The 27,772-nt window shown below is 31.6% G+C and overlaps 1 protein-coding gene across 1 annotated transcript; it reads left to right on the top strand.

Moving 5' to 3' along the window:
* Positions 1-27,440, top strand: LOC148611592 (choline transporter-like protein 2). Its single transcript, XM_088592299.1, has 24 exons — positions 1-343; positions 2,685-2,711; positions 3,070-3,118; positions 3,760-3,833; positions 5,270-5,345; positions 7,731-7,824; positions 8,340-8,498; positions 11,635-11,698; positions 12,258-12,402; positions 12,874-12,957; positions 13,981-14,093; positions 14,352-14,483; positions 15,921-16,020; positions 17,611-17,703; positions 17,954-18,056; positions 20,810-20,859; positions 21,220-21,396; positions 22,331-22,459; positions 22,773-22,842; positions 23,264-23,337; positions 24,189-24,259; positions 24,709-24,797; positions 25,777-25,861; positions 26,610-27,440. Exons 1-24 carry the CDS (start codon positions 298-300, stop codon positions 26,738-26,740), a joined length of 2,235 nt encoding a protein of 744 aa, XP_088448425.1. The 5' UTR covers positions 1-297; the 3' UTR covers positions 26,741-27,440.
* Positions 27,441-27,772: the final 332 nt, after the last annotated feature.

The raw sequence follows: 27,772 nt of genomic DNA, 5'->3' as shown, positions 1-27,772 counted from the left end.
ATTAATTGTGTACGGTTGAAATTTTGAAGTTTTACAGACCCATATTTAACTGTGTATATACTTCCTCATATTCATATTTCACGTTAAACGAAAGCGCTCATTGTTTCGTAACAATAGCTTATTAAATAGGACTTTTAATTCATTAAATTTCTTTTGTCTAATAGAACGGTTTTTATACTCTACAGTCAATTAGTGTTGACAACAACATGGAATTGAATTAATGGGACATGCCAGCAAGCATTTTTTGCGTTTTGCGTTATACTTTTACGTTTCAAGGATAAATAATTTGTACCCAAAATGACCAAAATTTCTGATGCAGAGAAGGGGAAGTCGAAGAAGGAAGGTAAGTTAATAGTTGGTAACATAAAAAAAATGAATAAATTAACGCGTAATTTCTATTTTGAAATGTAAATATGTGTTATTAATGCACAGGTTCCAAGAGAACTGCGATTTTTGAACATGGGATATTTTGATGTATCGAATGCTTTCAGTGATGCCCAAAGTGAAACTGTTTGGCTTTTGGTGTACATATAATAGTCATGTATGTCAAATGAGTATGAAAGATGCCACTAGATCAATGTGTTTAAAGTGATAAAACTAGCTATGATCATGACCAATTCAATGAATTTATTTTTTTGCTACTCGTTTTACTCGTTACCTATTATATGTGGTATAAATTCTATATATAGTTCAGTTTTGAAAATAAAGAATAGTTGGAAAAAATCGATTCTATAAAAGTATCAATTGGCATTTTAATGTAAACAAAGTGTGTCCCTTGCCTACTTAGCATTTTCAAACGAATAAACATGAAAAATGAAAGAATTAAAATTGAAATAATTTTCAATAGAGTCGAGAATACATACAAAAGATAAGGACGAGTTGAACATTTCTGCGTGATCGTGTTCATTTATTCTCTTGCAACAATTTTGATAGGACATAAACTAAATTAATTTGTGAAAAGTAATCAAGGGAACCAAGATTATTGCGGAAATCAAAAAAAATGTAATCCAGGGACAAAGACCAGACATGAGAAACACAGACATTCACAACAAAGAATATAAAGTAACTAAAATAATACATACAAAGTAACAAAAGCTAATGAGCAACTCGGACTCCACTAAAAACTGGGAGCATGGATCAGGTGCACCAGGTATGACAAACTAATAAGATAAATTACAGATCAGATCTTACTTTTTTAATATATATTTTGTAATGTTCGTTCAGTTGTGGTACATTACATTTGAATTGTTTGAATAACTTAAATCCACTGTTTCCATCAGCAGAAATACCTGTACCAAGCCAGGAGCATTGTGTCGTTCCAACTTTACGATTTTACTTTGATATTGCCATTGTTATATGGACTTTCTTCCTTTTGAATATTCTCTCTGACTATTGCCAAGAGTTTACTACCTATCAGTTTGATAACTTTGGTATTTCCCTTTATTCGATGAATCAAGAGACCGCTCTTTTGTTATGGATCGCTGCAATTTTCAATAATATAGTAATAATCAATTCCCTTTTCAGTTCTTGCTCTCACATATCCTATCAATGTAATGGTCTGGGAGGGTCGACCGTGCACCCCAACTTCATGGTGATTTTCAGGTACCTTTATACCTCCAATTACCGAATCAATTTGTCCCATAGAATATTCTCAGATTCTTTTACAGTATAAGCCTTTATGTGTACACCACTGTTTCAAAAAGCCAAGATTTTTGTGACTCAATTGTTCAAGCATCTAAGTCTTCCTGTGCCAGCATGTGAAGAAACTTAATTTATATATGTGTTATCATATAGCATAATGTCTCAGCTATACAATGATAGTTACGGTAATGCTTAAGGATGTGGAAAAAATTACCGATTTTTCGTTTGGGTAGGGGTACATTTTTATTGGTAATCGCAACTTTCCTAGTACTATTGTAAAGCTCAAGCAATGGACTACATGATGATACCTATATATTTCAATTTACTTCTTTGTGTGAAAAAAAGAAGTTCGAAGAATCAATAAACGTAAAATATTGATTTTTGTCTCAACGAGTTATTAAAAAATAACCAACAAATACAAAAATGCTTCAGTTTATTTCTTGGCCACAAAAAGATTCGTAAATAGGAGGTATAAGTGTACCTGAAAATCATATTTCAGTAGATGAGTAGGGGTGAATGGGGTTACCTCAGCCCACATACTATATGTTTCATATTGAGTGAAAGGTGATTGAAAAATATCAACTCACCAGTTACGATGCTCAACTTCCACGAGTAATTGAACCTTTTTTCCATATGATTCCTTTAGAATATTTTGGTCGCTTCGCATTTAACATTTGTGATAGAGAAAAGTTTAGAGATCGTCCGTCTATGACATCACTAATCGTGTCGGGAGACGAACAACGTTGGAAATGTCACACCGACCAATCAGGTTTTATAGAATCAATCCACAAACACACAACAACTAACCGCAACGGCGAAATTTTCATAACACAAGTTTATCACATCGTCAACGGTGTGATTTCGAAAATATCTAGCCGTCCAAGAAGTGGGTAAAACGACAAAATAGTATAAAAAACGTCTTTTATTAAATCATATCTGAGCTTGCCCTTATAAGTCACAAGTATACGCCCGTTGAATAAAAAACACTTTTTTTTTTTAAATCAGATGATTCATTAAGAATGTTATATATATTTTTTTGACAGATTCTGGGGAAAAGGAGGCGTACAAAGGTTAGTTGATACAAATATTGACAAGCAAACAAAAGAGTGTACTGACCATTTACCGATGCACATATTCACTATTTGAAAGTAGTTTTCTTATCTTTACATGGACGGAACGAATAAGAACTGATTCAAAAGAACAATTGTTTTTGGTTTTCATAATTTTTCAGGTTAATACATTCAAGACCAACTATGTCCAGGCGTTAATCTATCAAATTTGCCTTGCGATTTCAAAATGACGGTATGGCTTTTGTGTCATTGTAAAATTTCATACTACCTTATTATAAGTACAAAACTAACATGACCATAACTATTAAAATATAAAAATAATCAATTAAAACAAATCGAAGTGCTCTTGTGTTTCTAGGTGAAAAACGGAAGTTTGATCCAAACTTCAAAGGACCCATAAAAAACAGGTAAACTTTTTAATTTCATTCTCTTATGTTCGTATAAATTGAAAGTATAGAATGTATTATCTTTCACGAAATTATTTTTTACAACATGGATTTATCTACATACTTTTTGAAGTTGATATTTCATGTTGATTCTCACATTCAAAATTTTCTATTAGTTTCTTGTTGTCAATACTATATTACATTTATAATGAATTATATGCTATGAATCCCCTACCATGCACTGACATTACATGCTTTATCCCCATCACTGATCATACACTGACAATATATCATTTTTTTACTTCCCAAAAAATCAGCCACTGGGATATTACGCTTTGTTTTCACCGCCACCAATCATGAACCGGAAATATATGCTATCTTTTTTCCTCAGATCATACAATGACCAATTAAGCTTTCTTTTCTTCTCCAAAATCATCCACTGGAATTTTATGCTTTGTCCCCACCGCCCCTGATCATGAACCAGAAATACATGCGTTCTTTCCATTCTCCACATCACATACTGACAGTATATGCTTTGTTTTCTTCCCCAAGATCATGCATTGACAAAATATACTTTGTTTTCTTCCCGAAGATCACACACTGTCATTTTATGCTTTGTTCCCCACCATAAACTGGAAGTATATGTTTTTTTTCTTTCCCAGATCATGCACTGACATAATATGCTGCCTATTGTTTCTGTTTTTCTTCTCTGGAATGATAGCTGTTAGTGTCATAGGTAAGGTTAAATTTAGGAAATGATGAAGATCTGCGTCTTACGACAATTTTGACTAACGGGAAATGATAATTATTACAGTCCATATGATTTCTATAGTAAATCAATGAAAACAACTTCAAAAAATCAGATATTTTTGTCATTTTTTTAAATGCATAACAAATTTTTAATATCATACGAATTCATGAAGCATTTCCCTTAAAATTAAAAGGATCATCCACATCTAGAAATTAAAAAAAAAAATGTCATTACCTAAAATGCAAACTTTTCTATTAATATATCAACATCCTTTTTAGAAGAGTCCAGGTAAAAGTAATAGCCATAGGAATATACATAAAAAAATACCATGTTCCTTTGGTATATTTAAAGTATTACATGTGGTATTACATATTTTAAATAGCAATAGCCAGACATTGGATTGAACACATGTCACGCTAAAATACACCAAAAGCACATGGTTTCTATTGTTGTTTATCTTTACCTGAGCTATTTCTTATCTGGGCACTGCTAATAAAGGTGGTCATAATAGGTGAAAATTTTGCATTAGTAGTAATTGAAAATTGTTTTTTTTTAAATGCAGATATGATGATTTTTTTTCGGTAAATGGTTTCACAGTTAGTATGGTGTTAGATTTATGTTTGCCAAAAATGTTATAAATTCTGATGAAAATCTGGTTTTTTAAAGATATTTTGTCATTATACTAAATAAATGAAATAAGCAATGGAGCCCTATGGATTTTTTTATCAGGAAATGGTGGCTGTTATTGTTTTGAACAGTAAAAAGCGATGAAAGAAAGTTTTCAATGTAAATGCAATTGTAAGACAAAAATTTTTTTTGTATTTCTTGTACCACAAAATTGAAAAATAAGTAATTTGTCTCAAACAAAAACACGATTTTATCCACGTTGGCACATAATCTATGGTCCATTAAAGACGAAAGAGTAATCAAGGGAACCAAGGTTATAGCGGTAATCAAAAGAATGTAATCCAGAGACAAAGACCAGACATGGAAAACAGACATTCACAACAAAGAACATAAAGTAACTAAAATCATACATACAAAGTAACAAAAGTAGATGAGCAACTCGGACTCCACTAAAAAATGGGAGTTGACAGTTCGTTAATCTTAGATGCAGGAAAGCGAGTTTAAAGTTACAAAATAATGATGTGGAAAGTGGATCATCCCCCTTTGATGATGCAATTGCAATGCATTTCATACAATTATTACCTCGAATTGCTAACACTTAAAAAGAAATAAGTACATTGCTGGATTTCGGTAGTAATTTCTTAGGTTCGGTCAAGAATAATTTCAAACCAGAACCCTTTTAAAATACTTGTGATATCCATATCAAGAAGCAATCGCTTTCGTTATATTTTCAAGAATACATTGACTACTGATTGTTGCTTTTAACTCCTATCCCATTGATTGTTTTTCTTAAGGATACACGAGAGGAGATCCATACAAACTGATTTTGCCAACAGATTCAAAGGGACAGATCTGTGGTTACGATTCTACGTGAGTTCTTTGTGTTTGTGTCTTTTAATCTATACATTGAAATTTAAGAATTAAAATAAAGATTTATACATTTGTTCTTTAAAACCAATCATTCTATAGGAAGTCAATTTCGAGTTTAGGAAATTTGAAGTTAGAAGCAAACCTTCTAATTCTTGTGGCTATTTTTCCAGTACCGGTTAGTCAGATATAAAGAGCTCTGTGATATTAGCACGATATAAAACCTGGTTTAACTCGCCTTTCATTTGTTATACAGTCTTTCCTTTTGACTGTTCCTATTGACAACTGCGTGGATTTGATCTGTTAGGTAATTTTGTTAGTAAATACCCTTCATTCAAGGTAGTTTAAGAGAATATTCGTGCAAGTAGTTTATGTTATAACCAATATTGTATTGCATTTTTATATTCTCGCTGAGACAGATGTAATTCATTTTGCCGTTTCAATTTCTTATATCTTAAATCCTGTGAATTGGAGCCTTGGTAGGCATCATCAGAAAATTACCATTGCTACAGACCAAATGTTAAATAGAGACTGGGTAGATTGTCAGTGATAAATGTCTTATATGGCATTGTTTCACAGAGCTAAATCACAATTTCCTAAAGAAATTACAGAATGAAAAATTTCGCATATAATTACGACCCTTTCCTACATTCATGCTGCAACAATATAAGTTTTCAAAGCAAGAACAAAAGTGCACAGTGAACTACATTCATACTCAAACCTAAGAGAGTTAGTACCGTCACAAATGTCCTTCTATTAAGATTGGATGCTATCGACATCTGTCGACATCAACTTTTGGAAGAGTAATCAAGGAATCCAAGGTTATAGCGGTAATCAAACAAATGTAATCTAGTGACAAAGAGCAGCTTTGGAAACAAGTTCTTTATCGTCTGTTAGAAAAAAATATATGTTTACATAAAAAAGCAATGATACTCCGTAGAATTGGGACAGTAGTTTTCTATCATTGGCAGTCTACGTTTCAAGATGATGACCACTTTTCCATTTATTCATTTATTCATATTTCACTATTTTGTTAGCAGTAATCGATACAACAATCCTTTTCTTTAAGGAGTACTCTAAATTTATTTGTAAGAAATAATTCCAAATCATCTTCCAAATACACAGAGGAAGATGTTTACAAAATGCTGGAATTTTTATTCGACAACATATTTGTCCAGTTTGGTGGACGTGTTTTTCAACAAACGGTCGGCATTCCAATGGGAACAAATTGTGCTCCTTTACTAGCTGACCTATTCCTTTACTCTTATGAGGCTGACTTTATAGCTGATCTGATCAGAAAGAAAGAATATTGTTTGGCTAATTGTTCAATATCATTTTCCGCTATATAGATGACGTGTTATCTTTAAACAATCCTAATTTCGGGGATTTGATACATCGCATCTACCCAAAATAACTTGAGATGAAAGATACTACAGACACTGTGAAGTCAGCCTCATATCTTGACCTACACTTAGAAATCGATGGTAAAGGAAAACTATTGACCAAACTTTACGACAAACGTGATGACTTTTCATTCAGAATTGTCAACTTTCCTTTCATCTGTGGCAACATCCCTTCGGCTCCTGCGTATGGAGTGTTCATATCACAACTCATACGTTATGTCAGAGCTTGCCGAAACTACGCAGACTTTTTGTATCGCGCTAGAACTCTAACAAATAGGCTTCTGGAACAGGGTTATGTTGCTACAAGATTGAAGGCATCACTACAGAAGTGTTATGGTCGTCATCATGAACTCGTGGATCGTTATGGTGTATCCAACAGCACCATGAAAACTGATTTATTCAACGGGTCATAGTTTTCCTTTCCTCGTTTGTCTACCCCGGACTTGACTTTTTATGAGCAACTCGGCGGGTGTTTCTAGAAAAGCAGAGGACGCTTACCCTACCGGTGCACCTGGTCCATGCTCCCAGTTTTTAGCGGAATCCGAGTTGCTCATTTACTTTTGTTACTTTGTATGTATGATTTTAGTTACTTTATGTTCTTTGTTGTGTATGTCTGTTTTCCATTTCTGGTCTTTGTCCCTGAATTACATTCTTTTGATTACCGCTTTAACCTTGGTTCCCTTGATTATTCTTTCAAATTTCTTGAAATTTCATTCAGTGTTATATATATATATGACCACATGTTTTCTGGGAATAATTACAATGAACCTATAGTAGCATCATCAACAAAACTTGATCACCAAGATGCTTTTGAGTTTCGTATCAGAATGTCACAAAATAAAACGTTTTGCTGATTTTTACAAATTTATTTCCTTAGATGTTGTTTTTCCCTTATGCGACCAACACCCATGGCTAGAAATATTTTGATCAATACTTAAACGGACTACTGAATGCGTTTCATTATGTGTTCGTGCTTTTTTTTCAGCGTTAAAGACAAACCATACCTTGTATATTTCAACATCCTGACATGTGCACAGATGGGTCCTGCTGCAACCGTCAGTGGGTGCCCGACTCCCCAAGTATGTGTATTCTCTATTGATTATATTGATGTAATTTTAGTAGGCACAATGTAATTTTTAGATAAGTCACTATGATTGTAAAGCATGATTACATGGTCGATTAGCTGTCTCATTTGTAAAGTTATTTTTGTTGTTTTGATTCACAAACTGTATGGCAAATTAATTTCTTTCATTGCAAAAAAACCGCTTTCTTTAATATCTATCTCAGAAAAAAAATCTTAAATGAAGTACTAAAGTTAGGGAATGTTTGACAGTGGTAGTATATCGTTCTGTAGGTTTATGATTATAATGTTGGTAACTGAATTGAGTATATAGCAATATTTTTTTTTTGCTGAGAATATTGCTTGTTATACACGAGTAGCTCATTCAAGTTATAATCCTTGTGTTCATGACAGAGTTGTCTTGAATTGTATTTTACTTTTCCAAAACGCCCTTCATAATTTTTTTTTATAAAAAGTATAACTCGAAAGGTAAAACTTGATTTATTTTTAAGATGATAAACTTATTCCATACAGGTCTGTAGATCATCTTGTCCATCATCCTACTACGTGTATCTAGAAACTGTAACTGCTGCAAAAACGACGAGTGGCGAAGCTGATATGGCACAATCTGAAGTTGATAAAATGATATGTAAGGATTGGGCATCGCCTCTACCCTCTGTCAGTTCATTAAAGGTTGGATATTTCGGAGATTAATAAGTTCAAAGTTCTGAGTATAGTTTTCATGCAATATAATTTATTTTTAAACTGTTACGTATAGTATAATGGAGTGGAAAGAGTAATCAAGGGAACCAAGGTTATAGCGGTAATCAAAAGAATGTAATCCAGGGACAAAGACCAGAAATGGAAAACAGACATACACAACAAAGAACATAAAGTAACTAAAATTATACATACAAAGTAACAAAAGTAAATGAGCAACTCGGACTCCACTAAAAACTGGGAGCATGGACCAGGTACACAGGTAGGGTAAGCGTCCTCTTCTTTTCTAGAAACACCCGCCGAGTTGCTCATAAAAAGTCAAGTCCGGGGTAGACAAACGAGGAAAGGAAAACTATGACCCGTTGAATAAATCAGTTTTCATGGTGCTGATGGATACACCATAACGATCCACGAGTTCATGATGACGACCATAAAACTTCTGTAGTGATGACTTCAAAAATACAAAAATATCAATCATATAAATATCATTTATTACGATATGCTGTAAACGTGTTTCAAAGAGTAATCTCTCATCAGCAGCATTAGAATCAAATACATTAATTTTAAATACAATGATTTAAATACAAAATATAATTGTATACAAGAAATACCTGAAATCAAAATTATCGCAACAGGAAACCAAATCCATTTCCAAGAGGTTCTATCATGTGTGTTACAAGGAACAGAAACATTGTGATATTTGGAATAATTAGGTATGAACAAGAATGTCTTTTTTCTTATGTATGTAGTCAAAGGGAAAGGGACTAAAATATTATAAAACGAGCATAGAATTTACTTCTCATATTTACATATGCAGTTAGCCACTTTACAGAAAAAAAATCCGTTGAGGTTTTTGGCAGTTCTACCAATTTACGAATCTCACTCCAATTTCTCCGATACGTATTTGATCCGCTAGTTTTGAATAACCATCGTTTAAATGTACCTCAGAGTATCCACGTATCCCCAATAGAGATGGGCATGGATTCCTTCTTCTGGTAACAAATGAATCCCCAACTTACACAATTTGTTTGAGTATTTTATCTCTTCGTAAACAAGGTTGCCGATAAGTATCTTGGAAGCACTGTGTCCATGCGCCCTCCCGTCTATTACATTTTATGTGAACACAATAGTCTTCAAGAGATTATGACAACACTTGGTAATGAATATCTCGGATTGATTTGATTTTTTAAGTCAAAGGTCATTTTTTCGTTTTCCCAAATTTTTTGACACCATTTATATCTCTTTGCAAGTTGTTTTACATCATTTGTCTTGTATCTCACATGCTTTAAACTCCATTTTTTCCTCAAGGTTTATGTTGCTGTAAGACGTAACATTTTATTTCATTGTGACATCCTTGCGCACATCGCTTCCACTTTAGAATTAACTGCTTCAAACCATTTGCTCAAACTTCATTCGGAGGTATTTATTAGCAATACATTTTGTCTGCTTATTTCAAAAGTATAAAGGTTAATTTTTCAACACTGTATCCTTCTATTACTCATACACAGTTAAAATCCCAACTCAAAAACATAAATCGCTGTTTCTCCAAATATTGTACACCTAGATATAAATATATAGTTCTTGGTAGAGATTCCTCATACTTTGTAAAAATGATTCCAAATCATCTTCCAAATATGCAAAAGAAGATGTTTCCAAAATGCTAAATTTTTAATCGACCACATATTTGTCCAGTGTGGTCGACGCGTTTTTCAAAAAACGGTCGGCATTCCAATGAGAGCAAATTGTGCTCTCTACTTGCTGACCTATTCCTTCATCCTTCAAAGACAGCCTTTCTACCTGATCTGATCCGAAAGAAAGAACATCGATTAACTAGATCCTTTAATCTCAGTTTCCGCTATATAGATGCGTATTATCGTTAAACAATCCTAGTTTCGGGGATTTGATATATCGCATCTACCCCAAAAGAAATTGAGACAAAGGATAGAACTGACACTGTGAAGTCAGCCTCATATATTAACCTACACTTAGAGATAGATGGTGAAGAAGACCAAACTTGATGGCTTTTCAATCAGCCTGGTCAACTTTCCTTTCATCTTTGGCAACATCCCTTCAGTACCAGCATATGGAGTTTTCATATCACAACTCATACGTTATGCAGAGCTTGCCGTAACTACGCAGACTCTTTGTATCGAGCTAGAATTCTTACAATAAGGCTTCTGGAACAGGGGTATGTTGCTACAAGATTAAAGTCATCACTACAGAAGTTTTCTGGTCGTCATCATGAATTCGTGGATCGTTATGTTGTATCCATCTGCACCATGAAAACTGATATGTTCGACGTGACATAGTTTTCCCTTCCTTTTTTGTCTACCTCGGACTTGACTTTTTATGAGTGACTCGGCGGGTATTTCTAGAAAAGCAGAGGACGCTTACCTTACGGATGCACCTGGTCCGTGCTCCCAGTTTTTGATAAAAAAAAAGCAGAAATAAAACTCAGAAGCATAAACATCATAAATTCAGATATAAATGAATAGAGCATAGTCCATGATAAGGTTATTTTGAAAATCGCACTTACCGGTCTCCAAATATAACTTGCGATTAAAGACACTACAGTTTCTCAAAGGTATATGTTGTATTCTGACCTAATATAAGAGATCGAGAGATCGACGAAGAGAAAAGACTCGCGATTTTAAACAGATTTGTTCACAATGTCGTAGTGTCCTTTGAAAGAATAAGGGTGGTGCTTCTAAAAAAGCAGAAGTTGCGGAAGGCAGTTTTAAGCCTGATATTGTCATTTGTAACGCGAATTTTCCTTTTGACTAGTCATTTTGACTACTGCCATGATTTTATCAGTTCGGGTAATTTTGTAAATAATTTCCGTCCCCTACCGATTCACTTGGTCTTTACTAAGTACGGATTGATTGGGTTTTTTTTCAGTTGGTGTGTGTATTCTGTTGGCCTTCTTGAGTGTTTTTTTATTTTTAATGTTTCTTCGTTTTATTTTGTCCCCGGATAATTAATATCCTTTTCTTAGTTCTTAGCATGATCTCCTTGTCGTTGTCTGTATTTTGATATTGAATGTTCTGGGTTTTTTTTATTTTACTGAATTTCACTTTTATTTTGCAATTGTTTTATTTTTTTATTTTAGACAGAAATCCAAGGATTCATCACTGATGAAACTTGTGCAGCCTTTTATGTCGAATCCACTCCAGGTACTGCTTAACTCTCATTATTGTATTGTATTAAATGCATGGTATATCAGAGGTTCAAGCTTCTAATACCAGTCACATTAAATACATATCAAATACTGGTGTTTGCATTTAAGAATGGTGCTTCACTGTTCCATTACACTCGTAAATGGTTTGCATAATACTAGAAAAAAGTACGCAAATCAGTGTCAAAAAGTTCATACGATATTAGAACTATGTTTCTTGCAAAACAATAACATTCCGGAAAACTCGTACTGTTACTTTGTTTTTTTTAAATATCACAAGCAATAATTTTGCCATATTAAATGCACATGACAATGCCTTAATTTACAGTGTTTACGAAATCATGACTTTTTTAAACAGTGTTATTTAGATTTGATTAAATTTGCCTAAAGATAAAGGACTATTTTCAAATAGGATTTAGTTATAAATAGTGGTTGACGCATATGTGCATTTTTTGTACGAAACAATGGGGCGTTTGTTATGAAAAATGCAGGGAACTCCATTATTTTTTTTTACATTTATGGTAAGTTTATTTAAAATATCTTTTTTTACAATATAGTGGTCAACAGGTGTGTACCGTCAATATTTGACACAATCACAGACAATACTCAGACATTATCCTACAGCAGTAATGGAAACACTTACAATCTGCAAGACGACTCTGGTACAAGTATAACAGGAAGTCTCCTTAGTGAAGGAAGTGCGTGAGTATTAAATTTTAAATTGATAATTTTCCAGCAAGTTACAAATGGCAATATATTCACAACGATTCTATGCAAACCTTGTTATGAAAGAGCGGTAGATCAGTGCAAGCTTTAAATTGATATCTTCTATGATATGCGTCATTTTCATTATTCAGAAGACTTTAGAAGTTATTTTTATATTAAAATTTTAATGAACTCTCTACTTTCTCTTAGAATATGAGAGCAGACTTATGCTCAAAACAAAACATACATTAAATAGATAAATTCACATCAAAGGTTTTGCTGACTATTTGAAAAATATCTATGAACGAAATTTAATTAAGATGGAATAAAAAACTTTGATTAAGTAGTACAAACATGTCGAAAATAATTCTGTTGGTTCATTTTTCTGTTCTACTTGCTCATACATATTTTGCTGAAAGTGCAACGGGGTAGATGAGTGTTCTATAATTTCGTTATTTCCTCTTTCAGATATTTGGCAAAATTTATGTCAGCCATTCAAAAAGTCGAACTTGTTATGAAAGATATTGTGGCATCAGGATACCTGATTCTTGCGTACGTTTATAGTTTTAGAATTATAAATTAGATATAAAGAAATATGTGAAGGAAGAGAAGTATTGGTAACCAACAAAATAAACGAAAAGACTTAACGCAAAAGACAACAGATATGGAATACTATATATAGAAATATGGGACCCAAAAGAATATTTTCAAACTCGCATTTTGGTAGTTAAATATGGAAAATTTTATCATTCACTCGAATTTATTGTATAGCAGGCAAGTTCGGTAATGTTTCCCGCCAAAACATCAAAACACCAATATCAATTCGCATATCACAAAATTAAAGATGTATTGTGAAAATGGCTTAAAAGTAAGGAGAAGATCGATATATTAAATAGGACAATCAATTGTTCGTCGTGAATAACAAACCATATTTTGGTAATTCACTCATTCCAATTAATTTTCCGTTTATTCTTATTAGATTTACCATTCAATAACATATTAACATAATATTCAAATATGAACATACTAAATGACATCAAGATACTAGAAGCCAAAAAGAATTGCTTAAAAAGTGAAAACAGGAAATATGTGTGTCACAGAGACAACAAGCATCCAAAACAAATTTGGTTCATACTTTCATGGTTTCTTTTGGTTCTTTGTATGTATGATTTTATTTATTTTATGTTCTTTGTTGTGTATGTCTGTTTTCCATGTCTGGTTTTGTCCCTGGATTACATTCTTTTGCTTACTGCTATAACCTTGGTTCAATTGATTACTCTTTCATCTACCAAATGAATCGAATCCGCTCTAACTGAACTGGTTTTTTTTACTGTGTAATTTTATGTGAGAACATCAAAATAGGTTACCTAACATAAGTCATTATTGTACATTAGTGTTATTTTAATAATGATTGCTAAACGTATTTGAGTGATTCTATTCTTCCAATGAAAGATGCCATCATTGCTATCTTGATGAATCTTTAAAGATTGCGTATCAGTGAATTACCGTTAAAATAATTGATAATGAAATTTAAAGAAGAAACATTATTTTTTCTCGAAAACCATTTTTTTTTAGATTTCTAGCAATGGCTATGGTTCTTGCCTTTTTGTGGATAATAATCATGCGATGGATATCAGGAATCATGGTTTGGATAAGTATATTTGCAGTGGAAGTACTATTGATATTCGGTAAGTTTATTCAACTTAATTGATGAAATACTGTTCTATTTCCATAAAATCCTAAATGTTCTTTGACCAAGACTCGTACTAACGGCGATTACTGTATCGAATATTTAATTTTAATCAAAGACTCTAGAAGCAACAAGATACTAATAAATCACCTAATTTTCCTGTTATTTGTTGTTTCCGTTAGATGCAGTCTGAAATAGTTTGTTTAATGATGTAAAATCAAATTAAAGCAAGGGTAAAATTTTCTTCACGTTTTAGGTGCATACTGGTGTTACAGAAAATATTATGACTTAAAGAATAAAGATGTGTCAGGAACGTGGGGTGTAGATGAAGCATTTGCTTTGAACTTTTCATATTATCTTCAACTTAAAGAAACATGGTTAGCTTTTGGTAAGACAAATAAATTTGATATGATAAATAGCCGTCAATTGTAAAAGTCATAGTAGTTCAATTGAACATCATTTAAATCAAAATTAGTGTGATTTTTTTATTTTTTCTGACTTTGAGGTCACAAGCGTCATTTTACACAAGAAAAAAGCAATAAATGTTTCAAAACATAAGAAAAAGAAAAAAACTGAAATATATGTTTTTGTGCTTGTAAACGCGTGAAAATTTTTATCCCAAATTATATGAAAAGCCTATGAAAGATATATATTTTTCAGATGATTTGTATTTATTAGTTAGAATGAATTTGTCTGTTAATACATACGTTTCTCATATATGTTTCTCAAAGTTGTCCTATTTTTATTTTATTAAAGAGAGGGATCTGTCGTACGCGATGCTTTTCTGAGGTCAAAAATGACCCGCCGACACAATAGAAACATTTTTTCTTTTCGTTTTTCTCTTTTTTATATTCAACATTATAAATATTATTTTAATCTTGTTTTTATGTGTTAAGAGCTAGTTTCTAAGTGTTTTGTATTTTCAGATTCAGTTATTAAAGCTGCATTAGCTGTTATTTTCGTAATTTTTTGTATCTGTTGAAATATGCCTTAACTTTCAATTATTTCTACTAAATTGTACTTTTCTTGCACTGTTTCATTTGATATCCACAAATAAAATGCTTTAAATACATGAAATAGGTGTCTACATATTTATTGTCTCGCAAGACAGAAAATCGACCTAGATAAGTTCGTATGCATGTGACTTCTGGTGAACTTTATCTGCGCATGTGCTGTAAGGATCGCTTCTTTAATAACAAACCTGATTGCAAAGTGAAAGTGGTTATTCAACGACAAGGAATACCGACGGACTCGAGACTTAAAAGAAAAAAGTTCGAATACAGTGCAAGGATCCTTCTGAAATTTACGTATTGTGATATGATGCGGCTCAAATATGATCATTATTTATTTGAAAACTAATCAAGAAATAGATTAAATGAAATGAAAACAAAACACGTGTTTACCTGCGTATCCGTTATTGTTATTTTTTTACCAAGGTTAAAGTATTTTTAACCCAGGTTAATGTCCTATCGGCAATCTTCGGAAGTAATGGCGAAGAATAATTAGATCAGACCTATCGATCTTCTCTGATTAAAAAAAAACGTTGTTTTCACAATATTCTGTAGGTATTATCAACATTAATTGCTTCAATTGCATTACTACAAACTTATTTCATTGAATCAGCAAAATTCAATATAATCAAAACTGAAAAAAATTGGCAGCTAATGCAGCTTTAAGTGTTTAAAGTTGCTTCTCACCAAATTCTTTTTATTTAATCTTTCCCGCTGATTTCACAATAACGAAAAGTGTTTGAATGTTAAACTTATTGGTTAAACTTCAAATATGGTATGTTTTGATAAATTATATCTAAAGTCGATATTTTTAGGTTGTACGATATCAACGTTCACAACTATTTTTACACTGATACTTTTAATTCTGTGTAGCAGAATTTGTCTAGCCATAGAACTTATCAAAGAAGGAAGCAGGTAAAATATATTTTGCAGTTTAAAAAATAGCATTACTTTTATCACGAAAGTTTTATATCATATATGTATACTTATGTGCATGTTAAAATATAGAAAGCACGTTATTTGCATGCAATATCTATTATGAGAACAGATTTGTTCACCGAGTCATAGTTCGTCTACCCCGGACAGGGCAACTAGAACTAGGTAGGTATTTCTAGAAAAGCAGAGGACTAATACCCTACCGGTGCACCTGGTCCACGCGCTAAGTTTTTAGTTTAGTCCCGGTTGCTCATTTATTTTTGTTTCTTTGTACGTATTATTATGGTTATTTCAAGTTCTTTGTTGCGCGTGTCTATTTTCCCTATCCGTGATTTTGATTTTATCCTTGGACTATATTCTTTTACTTACCGCTTGAATCTTCTTTACCTAGATTACTATATCTAACTTTGATCTGAAAACTCAGAGTAATCAAGGGAACCAAGGTTATAGCGGTAATCAAAAGAATGTAATCCTGGGACAAAGACCCGACGTGGAAAACAGACATACACACCAAAGAACATTAAGTAACTAAAATCATACATACAAAGTAACAAAAGCAAATGAGCAACTCGGACTCCACTAAAAACTGGGAGCATGGACCAGGTGCACCGGTAGGGTAAGCGTCCTCTTCTTTTCTAGAAACACCTGCTAAGTTGCTCATGAAAAGTCAAGTCCGGGGTAGACAAACGAGGAAAGGAAAACTATGACCCGTTGAAAAAATTAGTTTCCATGGTGCAGATGGATACACCACAACGATCCACGAGTTCATGATGACGACCATAAAACTTCTGTAGTGATGACTTCAATCTTGTAGCAACATAACCCTGTTCCAGAAGCCTATTTGTTCTAGCGCGATACAAAAAGTTTGCGTAGTTTCGGCAAGCTCTGGCATAACGTATGAGTTGTGATATAAACTCCATACGCAGGAGCCGAAGGGATGTTGCCACAGATGAAAAGAAAGTTGAGAATGAAAAGTCATCACGTTTGTCGTAAAGTTTGGTCAATAGTTTTCCTTTACCATCGATTTTTAAGTGTAGGTCAAGATATGAGGCTGACTTCACAGTGTCTGTAGTATCCTTTATCTCAAGTTCTTCTGGGTAGATGCGATGTATTAAATCCCCGAAACTCTTATTGACCAGCTATAAATATCATGAATATTGTCAGTAAAATACTAAATGCAATAAGTAAGTCATAATGACAAATACCAGTCTAATGTTGCCAGGTAACGGAACATTTATATCAAATATATCACTGATTAGTCTTATTAGATAATTCAATAATTCTGCACAATTTTCATTATTTTGTGAATTAATATTTCTCGGACTGCGTCTTGAACCAACTAAGCAGAAAAAAACTTGGTTTTAATTTTTTTTAACTTTTTATACGCCATTGTCAAATTAGTCACAACTTTTTATTTGATTACAAATAAAAAGCTTTGTTGTCGGTTACTATTGTTTATACTCATTATATGTGTTTGGTACATGTATTGGAATAATGCCTTGTTGAAGCAAAAACATGTTTGTATGTTAACAGCTGTTTTTAACTTTTGAGTCTACATATTGATTTCAGAGCCATCGGAAATATGATATTCACCCTGTTCTGGCCTGTGATACCATTCTTGTTACAGATCGTTCTCATTGGCTACATGGGATTTAGTGTTGCGTATCCTTTCAATAAATAAAACTTATCAGTTATACATAGCTTTGTCGTGATTTCTTATTGTTTTACTATGTGTTCAAAAAGCAATGTCTCAGTATCCATATCGGTTTTTAATTAAGAAAAGCGCATTTAATTTGTTATACTTTTATTGTTTTTTGTCGTAGAAATTTAAATAACTGCTTGGTGTTCAGTTTGTGACTGTTAATATTTACATATTCGATATTGCATGTGTATCGAACTTAACTCACCGAAGATATATTGCATCAATGGGTAACTCGGAATATTACTCCAACTCAACTAACACATCTTCAAATGGAGTCGATTACTACTTGTCCAGAACGCCATGTGAACCTGATGTATGTATTATACCACATACTGTATAGCTCGTAGCATAAATAACCGGCATACCTCATACCTGTTATCCAGTACCCGGTATTAATTGCTTATTGTCCCTTAATTAACAGGACTCCATTCCACAGCATCATCTGTGGTTCCAATTTACATAGGATGTGACTAATTAATTGTACAGGTAAAACCTGTCTTGGTTCAACAAGTGACTCCCTTCTTTAATAGGTGTCACATACAGAATAATTTCAGAGCAATTCTAAAGAGGAATTAAGGATATGAATGAACATTTGGGTCATACAAATTACAAAAGATTTTTTTTGATAAATGCAGTCAACATTTTACATGTATATGTATATGTTAAACATTCTAGTACCAGCATTTAAAGTTTGCATGTAAACAGAAATCTAAGTGCTTTAATTAGATTTATTCTATAATCATTTTGAATTTTTAAGTTTATTTTGAATATTCTGTTTATTTGCATATGATATTTATCTGGTTAGTCTTTTAAAAGAATTAGTTTAAGTGTTTACATACATGTAGTATATTTTATGGTTTATTTCCAAATTGTGACCGAAATTTTAAAATTGTTCAACAAGAAAAAATTTGATCATAAAAGGTGCAGGGGCATTAAGCTATGAATATTGCCTTAAAATATCAACTTTTTTGTAATAACTTAAAAAATGTTCTTAATATAATAAAATATATAAATATAAGGAAAAATAATAATTTGTGGCATTAGCTCATTGTAATGACGTCATAATGGTGCCATAATTTTTTAGACATTTAGCAAAAACTGCTAAGAATTGTACATTTTGGTTTATTCGGATATACTTACATCCAGAAAACACCAAGAAACACATTTTTATTTTCACATATGATAAACTATGTAATAAAAAATGTGTTCATTAAATATGAAAATGTATGAGTATGGACACGATTTCCTTGCCAAAAATATGACAGAAAGTCCAAATTTGACAGAATATCTGAATATTTGTCAACTTCAAACAATTTTTCTGTCCTTTAAATGCAAGAAATATCAAAGGTCTTAATGGTAGTTCATTTGTGGTGGATTCAGGTCACCAAATTTACAATTAAGTTATTCAACACTTAATTTTCAGTTGCATTTTATCGCCCATTGCCCTTTTACAAATAAGCATTGCTAAGTAAAATTAATCATATGAGATAATTATTTCTCCAAGTTAAGTGTCATGACTGAAAAAAAAATATTCATATAATAAATCTGTACCCTAATTTGAACTTCTTTATGGGTGCTAAAACTTAAAAAAAAAAACTTTAGAAAGGAAATCTTTGATAGTATATTTATTTATTTTCCTTTATTGTAACAGATTTATTGTAACGTTTTTTTTTTGCATTAAAACCAAACAAACTGTTTAAATGTCAAATATAAAAATTTACTGGCTGAGATTTTCTGAAAAATTCAGATTATGTCATTTAACTGTTACACATACAGTGTTTATATAATTGAAAATTTAGACCCAGAGTTGACAGGATGTAGAAAACAGGAAAAAGTCATATAACGTGGTCATAAAATACAGTCAGTAATTAAACAGAGTGGAATTAATGGCAATTAATACGTGCTACTAGTTTTTAAATCTATAAATTAAATTTAGTTACCGTGTATTCACATGAAATTATTTCATAATATTGCATATTTATATAAAAAAGAAAAGCTCCAAGTCTTTACTTTTGGGAAGAAACAGACATTATAAATCATTTGCTATACTTCAACAGAGTATCCTTAGGCGTTGAAAATAAAAGTGTAACTTATCTTCAGTTTTTAGATATATACAAGTGTACTGTACTACAGTAACTGTGGTTAATCATTCTTTGTACAAAAAAATCTTAAAACCCTCCTATTAGATCTCAAATTGCCCATCAAGGGAAGGCGAAAAATAATATCAAAATTCTTTTTATTTCAAATCTAATATTGAAGCTGTTTTATGCCTATACACACTTTTTCATTTTGGTTAGTATTAATATACAAAATTTTTGTTCTATTTTTTTCAAAATCATTTTGAGAACAGATTAGAAAACCAAACTTTGACATTTGTAACCTTTTAACTCCCTTTTAACTTCTCAATTTTAAATTGAATAAATAAAAGCATACACTCGCATTTCAAGAAAAGCAAAAAAAGATAAACTTTTTGTGATTTCATGTATATTTTTAAAACTAAACGATTATCCAGTATCCTGCATAAAAATAAAGGTTATATCTTATAAAGACTCACAAATTCAATTATTAATTTTCCACATAAAATACATATCATAATTCAACAACAATTCACCAATTACCTATTTAACTTGGCTACTTGGACCTCTCCAGGTGAACAGGTAAAATTTATCCGGGATAAAACAATTGTCTTTCAATTAATTAATGAGTTGTACATGTATATTAGAAATAACAGGTAAACTTCTAAGAGTTGTGCCAGGTATTGGAGGTATACCTAGCATTTATCAGACTATGTTGCGAGCTGTACTGTACATTCTTAATTGTTATCAGTCGTATGCATTATATTTTTTTCAGGTAATTTCTCTTGTTTATAGCTTTTATATACTTGCCGTATGTTGTTGGCTTGGCTTGGCAAATTACAAAAAAAAACAATAATAAGTATTAATATTGAAGAGTACATTTTAAGCACTAACATCTCAAATTATAGTATGTGTAATGTCGCTACTAATGAACAGTAACTAGATTTTAAGTACACACTCTAGCTAATTTTTTTTTAACTTGTTATTTCAGTCGAGCACTGCCGGGCAAGTTTGTGATTTTGTGAAATATGGAGGAGAGCAGTAAGTATACTGAGAAAAGTGTTTAAATAGAGAAAATACGAACAAATCTCTTGCTAAACGTCAATATCTAAGAACATCACATGTAGACCAAGAGTATCTGAAACAGTGTTGTAAATTTTAGTTACTGCAACTTACGTATTTTATTTGTATCATTTTGTCCACAATGTTTAATTCTTTTTCTTACAAGATACTCAGTACAAACAGGTGATCTCTTTCAAAATATATTATCTTTCAATATCGTCTTGTGAATTGGCATGTCTAGGATAAAATTGTGCTATTTTTTTATTTTTTTTATTGTATTATACTAATAATACTAATAATAACTGTAGGTTATGTTCAAATACTTTTTCTTCTTTTCAGGTATATTATTCCTGCCTTGGTATTCATGTTGTTTATGTTCCTCTGGGTGATGAATTTTATTGTTGCCCTTGGTCAAATGACTCTGGCAGGTTCATTTGCTTCATATTATTGGGCATATGAAAAACCAAAAGACGTTCCAGCATTTCCACTGACCGCTTCCTTTTACAGATGTATTAGGTTACTTAAAATATGGGTTTTATTTTACTTTCATATTTTCCTCCATTCTTTTTGGAAACTTGTCATTTTTAAACTTCACAAATATTTCCTACATGGAAGTCATTCTGTCATACACACGTGCTCCATCTCTGTTCACATATGAAAGGGTAATGTAGTGTAGAAGTAAAAAAGAAAAAAACGAATATTTTACATCATTATAAATTCTACATATTTATGATATTTGATATACAAATTTTATAACATTTATTATACTCTTGCTATTAACGATCTTACTAGTCTTCCGAGACACTTAAAAACCATAAATTACCATCACTAATACACTTATTTAACTGAACCCATTTAAGACAAACGGCATATTATTAAACTGTTGAAATATAAAAAAAAAAACAATTATTTTTTATCTATCTAAAACTATCCATCACTCCTGCGTGTTGCATTTCTTATTTCATTATTTCCCATTTATTATTATTCATGATTTAATCATAACGTATGACTACTAGTTATAGACTTTTGAATAACTGTTCATTTTAATTGTAATCAGTTCTTTTTATTTTCACTTATTTTAATGTTTGTATCTTCTGTACTGTTTTCACCACTAATTGTACCCAATTTGGCTGGTGGCAATTTATGTTGCCCATTTTGAAATGTTGAAGTATACCGGAAATAATTACTGTAATAGAAGCGGGAGATTTTTCTATAACAACTGGTTTCATCCACCTTTCATTTTGAAATACCTGTACCAAGTCAGGACCATATGCTGTGGTTTCCAACTTTACGATTCTTTGTCCTGATAATGCAATTTTATACTGAATTACCTTTTGACTATATTCCTTTGACTACTGCTTAGATTTTATCAATTCGATAATTTTGTAATTACCCTTCATAAAAAATTAACACATTCAAGTTGCATTACTGTTTAATATTTCTGTTCTAGGTATCACTTTGGAACTCTAGCTTTTGGGTCGTTGATTATAGCCATCATCCAATTTATCAGGATAATTCTTGAGTATCTTGATCATAAACTAAAGGGCAGTGAAAATCCAGTGGCAAAGTTTTTCATCAAGTAAGATAACAATCTTCTGTCAGAGTAAATGATCTTATCTGGCTGTGTTATGATTTGCTAACATTTTAATGTGACCGGCATTTGAAATTTGCATGTCTTACAAAACATGAAAAGACAGTTATTGAATAATAAGAAACAATACATGAGCCCATAGAAACCCGGGAAAGCTAGATATGTTGCATAGATTGCATATTAAATTCAATAGGTGGGCAGATAATAAAAACAAAAATCTTACATTTTAATTTGTGTTGGTTTCTATGCATGCGTCAGGTACTAATGTTTTCATTTCTTTTCGCTAATTGTTCTGCTCTAGGTGTTTGAAATGCTGCTTCTGGTGTTTAGAGAAATTTGTGAAGTTCATGAACCGAAACGCTTATATAATGGTATGTCAACAAATAATAAATATTAAAGAAATGCTTTGGTTCGTATTAACATTTGAAAAACAGATCTGAAGCAAAACATGAGAGAAATAACCTATGGTTTAAGCATGCTGCCTCTTGAATGTGTATTGTTCTTTTTTGTTTTTTGTTTTTTTTTGGGGTTTTTTTTTAATTAATGGTCATATATGGAACTATAAAGAAAAAAACAGTTACAATTCAAATATATATACATTGTGAAAGCCTTACCCATTATCCTGTTACAAAGTAGAGAAATTTCATTTCTAGCATGGCACCTTGAAAAAAGTTTTATGGTAGCAAAATAAACAAGCATAATTTGGTTAATCAAAAAAATTATAAGAAAAATTAAACCTGTAAAATTCATCTGTTAAAATCATCTCATCAGTAAATCTGTTTGCAATCACAGACTGCAGTATATGGAAGAAACTTTTGTTCTGCAGCTAAGGAAGCTTTTTTTCTTCTACTTCGAAATGTAGTCAGGTGAGTGAATGTGTGTATAAAAGATATCTTGTTGTCTCTTTGACATACTCACCATATATATTCTCCTTATATCTTGTATTTAAACAGTTGAAAGAACATCGTTAAGAGACACAAGTATGACAAGTTCAAAACTTTCTTGCATGTATCGCTAATTATGTTGATACGGATTCAAGTATTGGATATCTTTTTGGGGCCGGAACCAAGATCTTCATAAAAAAAATTAGTGTGTTGTAATGAACAAAAGGGTATATAAAAACAAAAACATCACAATCAATAGGTGACACTTTTGAAAGAGTAATCAAGAGAACCAAGGTTCTAACGGTAACCAAAAGAATGTAATCCTGGGACACATACCAGACATGGAAAGCAGACATACACAACAAAACATAAAGTAACTAAAATATACGTACAAAGTAACAAAAGCAAATGAGCAACTCGGACTCCACTAAAAATTGGGAGCATGGACCTGGTGCACCGATAGGGTAAGTGTCCTCTGCTTTTCTAGAAACACCCGCCGAGTTGCTCATAAAAAGTCAAGTCCGGGGTAGACGAAAGAGGAAATGAAACTATGACACGTTGAACAAATCAGTTCATGGCGCAGATGGATACACCGTAACGATCAACGAGTTATTTCACTTTTTATGCAATAAAATATGACAAAAAAGCATAAAAACACATTGAAATACATTTGTTTGATAAAATGAGTTTAATACAATCTATACATTCGTGTTCCATGTTGAACAAGCTATTTTTGATCTGTTACGTTTCCGCTTTTTAAAAAGAATTGCACTTAATTTGTTATGCTTTTTACCATGTGAATGCATAATAAATATTTTATTTCTTTATTTTAGAGCTGTTGTTTTGGACAAAGTATGCGATTATGTGTTATTTATTAGCAAACTGCTAATTACTGCAGCAGCCGGTATGTTCTGTCCTATTTAGTAAGAAAATCTGGCAAAATTCATATCTTGTTAAGATAACTTCAAAGTATGTATTTTTAAACTACAGAAGTGATTAATTTTTATCAAATTACAGGTAAACTTGTAAATAAAAACAGTAAAATGATAAAGCAATAACTTGGAAAAAGAAAATCATGCTGCAAATTACTAATACAATGGGGTGAAATTACTTTGAAATGAAACTTTTTTTTTTTTTTTTGTATAAAGAGGTGACAGTAATATTAAACTTTTTTTTTTTTTTTTTTTTTTTTTTTTTTTTGTATAAAGAGGTGACCTGCAGTTTCAATTTACTTTTAGAAATCATCAAATTGATATCATAAATAATTAATAACTCCTTTATCTTCTACCCTAACTGTAATTTTTATGTATTGGAGTCATTTAAACTTAACTAACGAAATTGGTGGTTTTACAGGTACAGGAGCCTTTTTCTGGTTCTCTGGAGGAATAAATTTCTTCCAGGAATACAACCCTAATCTTAACTACTTCCTTACTCCTGTAGTGGTAAGCAAAAACATTTTAGTTTGACTTTTCTTAATTTGTAGTTTATATATTGAAAATAAAATAGATTACTCAAGGATAATTAGGTGATTATCATGACAAAGTCTACGAAGTAGAGAAATGATTCACATCACTGTTAAACCCAGATTGACCATTTATTCTTCTTATTTTGTATATTGTATATTGTTTTTGTTTTTGGGCGGGTGCTTTTTTTAGTTATTTGATTTTTGTTTGTATTTCTTGGCCATATTAACATATAATGTAGTGAAAAAAGTTTTAATCCTAAAGGAGTAGTATTTTTGAAACGTTGGACGTTTCTACTACTGTGAATAAATTAATTGTCGTTGATTTTGTCGACGTCTTGCGGGTATTGGTTGACAGGGTTTGAAAAAAGTAAAATAATATTATATACGTGGAAAATGCGAAAATTAGTGCTCCACAAAAAAAAACACTTAACAAGGAGTATTATGTGTTTATGGTAATGCAGCGATCTGATTAAAATGAGACATATCAATTGTCCCATTCAGACACTGTATGTAGGATCTAAGAAATCTCCATTCTACTTTCTGTTCTGATGACCTTTCTGATTTTGAAAGCATTACTCAAAGGGAAATCCAAGGAATTCGGAAAAGGTTTTCTGAACAGACGTTGTTAGATCCTACATGCAGTGACTGAATGGAACAATTGGTAGATTTGATTTTAATTAGATTGGATAGTGCAGTGAAAGAGTAATCAAGGGAACCAAGGTTGTAGCGGTAATCAAAAGAATGTAATCCAGGGACAAAGACCAGACATGGAAAACAGACATACATAACAAAGAACATAAAGTAACTAAAATCATACATACAAAGTAACACAAGCAAATGAGCAACTCGGACTCCACTAAAAACTGGGAGCATGGACCAGGTGCACCGGTAGGGTAAGCGTCCTCTATGAGTATATTCATTGTTTTGATCTAATTTAGCGCTTTATTTTTATTTAGGTTGTAATAATTGGAACGTTTATCATAGCCAGTACATTCTTCAGTGTTTATACAATGGCCGTGGACACACTTTTCCTTTGCTTCTGTAGGTATTTTAAAGCTCTACGACACAAAAATGATATGCACAATCAATTTTTGTATCATTTCCTTTAACTCTACCTTTCGCTTGTAGAGACAATGATAGTAAAAATGACACGGGTAATTTCATTTTGCGGAAATAAAGGGTTAAGAAAAAAGTGTCGGTCACAGTGACTGTATTCAAGGTGTCTGTGATCATTAATATAAGCATTTTATTTAGAGAGATAATGTGCAAATAACTTTTCTTTATAGTCACTTGTCTTTTTCCTAATAAGCATATGGTTGTTATTTATTTACTTTTCCATTCATGTAAAATTCTTTGTCACTTGCAATTCAATAATATACTGATGGATACTGAATGTAGTATCATATTAGGCAGATGCATTGTAGAAAAATTGACTTGAAAAGTAAATTGGTATCTAAAGATAGTCTAGGCATAAATGTATCTTCATATTCATGTATTTGGTTTGAATCTTTTAATTTTCTTATGTTTTTTTTTTTTTTGCATTGGTATTACTTTCTAAATCACTTACATATAAACTTTACTTTATTTATTTAAGTACCCGTCCATATAAAATTCAGACACTGTCAGTAGTAAGGTGATTTCTGGTGTAGAAAAATCCTGAATAGGAAATAAAGTAAAGTTGGTGGGTTTTTGACATGCATGAATCACCTCTTGTCTGATTGCTACTTAAGTTTCAATGCTCTTCGATAAATGAATTCATTCAATTAAAAAACTGCTTCTATATTTTCAGTGGAAGATCTTGAAATGCATGATGGTTCAAAAGAAAAGCCATACTTCATGAGTAAAAATCTTATGAAAATACTCAACAAAACAAACAAGTTCAAAGATCAAGAGAAGAATTCAAAGGCTACCGATTTCTGAACATAATTCAACAGTTTTTAACATATTTCTAGAAACTTTTTTAGAAACATCGAATTAGTTCATTCATTTCATCTTATCATTGATTTTCTCAATTAAAGAGGTACTAGTAATTTTAAAAATCACTTTCAATACATTGTTATTATAACATGATAATTGATTCATTCTCAATGCGAGTACATAAAACTTATTTCTTCAACACCTAAATGGTGTTTAAATACGCGATCTTAAAGTAACCTTACGACAGTGGTCAGCAATCGAGCAGTAAAGTATTTTTATGGATTCGTTGATATCGTCAGATAATTCGTATCTATCACATAATACACCTACCAGAAGAGTACTTAGTTTTATGATCTATTCAATAAAGACAAAGTGATGATTTATGTTTGGAATTTTGAGATCAGATATAAGTTCATTTTTTTATTTGAGCTTCAAGTTCCTATACACAATAAATGTGTAAGTGTGTTTCTTCAAAAAATAATTTTGTTTCGAATTCCCCCCCCCCTCCCAAATAAAAAAGGATGGAATTTTTTAAAAAGGTTAATTACTGCACTCGTGGTTATTGTAAGCAATTAGCAAATACAATTGGCTTGTTATTTGGTCTTGATTTGATAATCCATGATTAACTGAAACATTAATGTTTAAAAATCCTTAACTGTATCATTGACAATAGTACAATCATATAATAAACGTCTTAATATTATTTTCTTTGTTACAAAAATGACATTTGACAATCGACATAACCATTTATTGCAGTCTGTTTTAGTGTATAATTCTGGGTGTATCGATTCCAATGAAAATCTTTCATTTCGGATGTCTTATTGAACCTTTCCCACCTTTCCAAATTTCATCCCATTATTTAATTTTTGGTTAAAGATTTCTTCCGACATTGCGGATTAAGTTTTTAATTTTTTAATTTTTTGTTTATTTTTTTTTTATTGTTTTTATTTTTATGTATCTGATATAGTTAAAACAATATAAATTCTTGAGTTTTCCTATGTTTTCTTTTTTATAATTCGGTTAATTAAACGGTTT

This window comes from Perna viridis, chromosome 7 (genome assembly GCF_037379345.1).
Source record: "Perna viridis isolate PV_CMFRI_1.1 ecotype Kerala chromosome 7, ASM3737934v1, whole genome shotgun sequence".
Lineage (NCBI taxonomy): Eukaryota > Metazoa > Mollusca > Bivalvia > Mytilida > Mytilidae > Perna > Perna viridis.
This window is presented reverse-complemented; position numbering and strand designations above follow the sequence as displayed.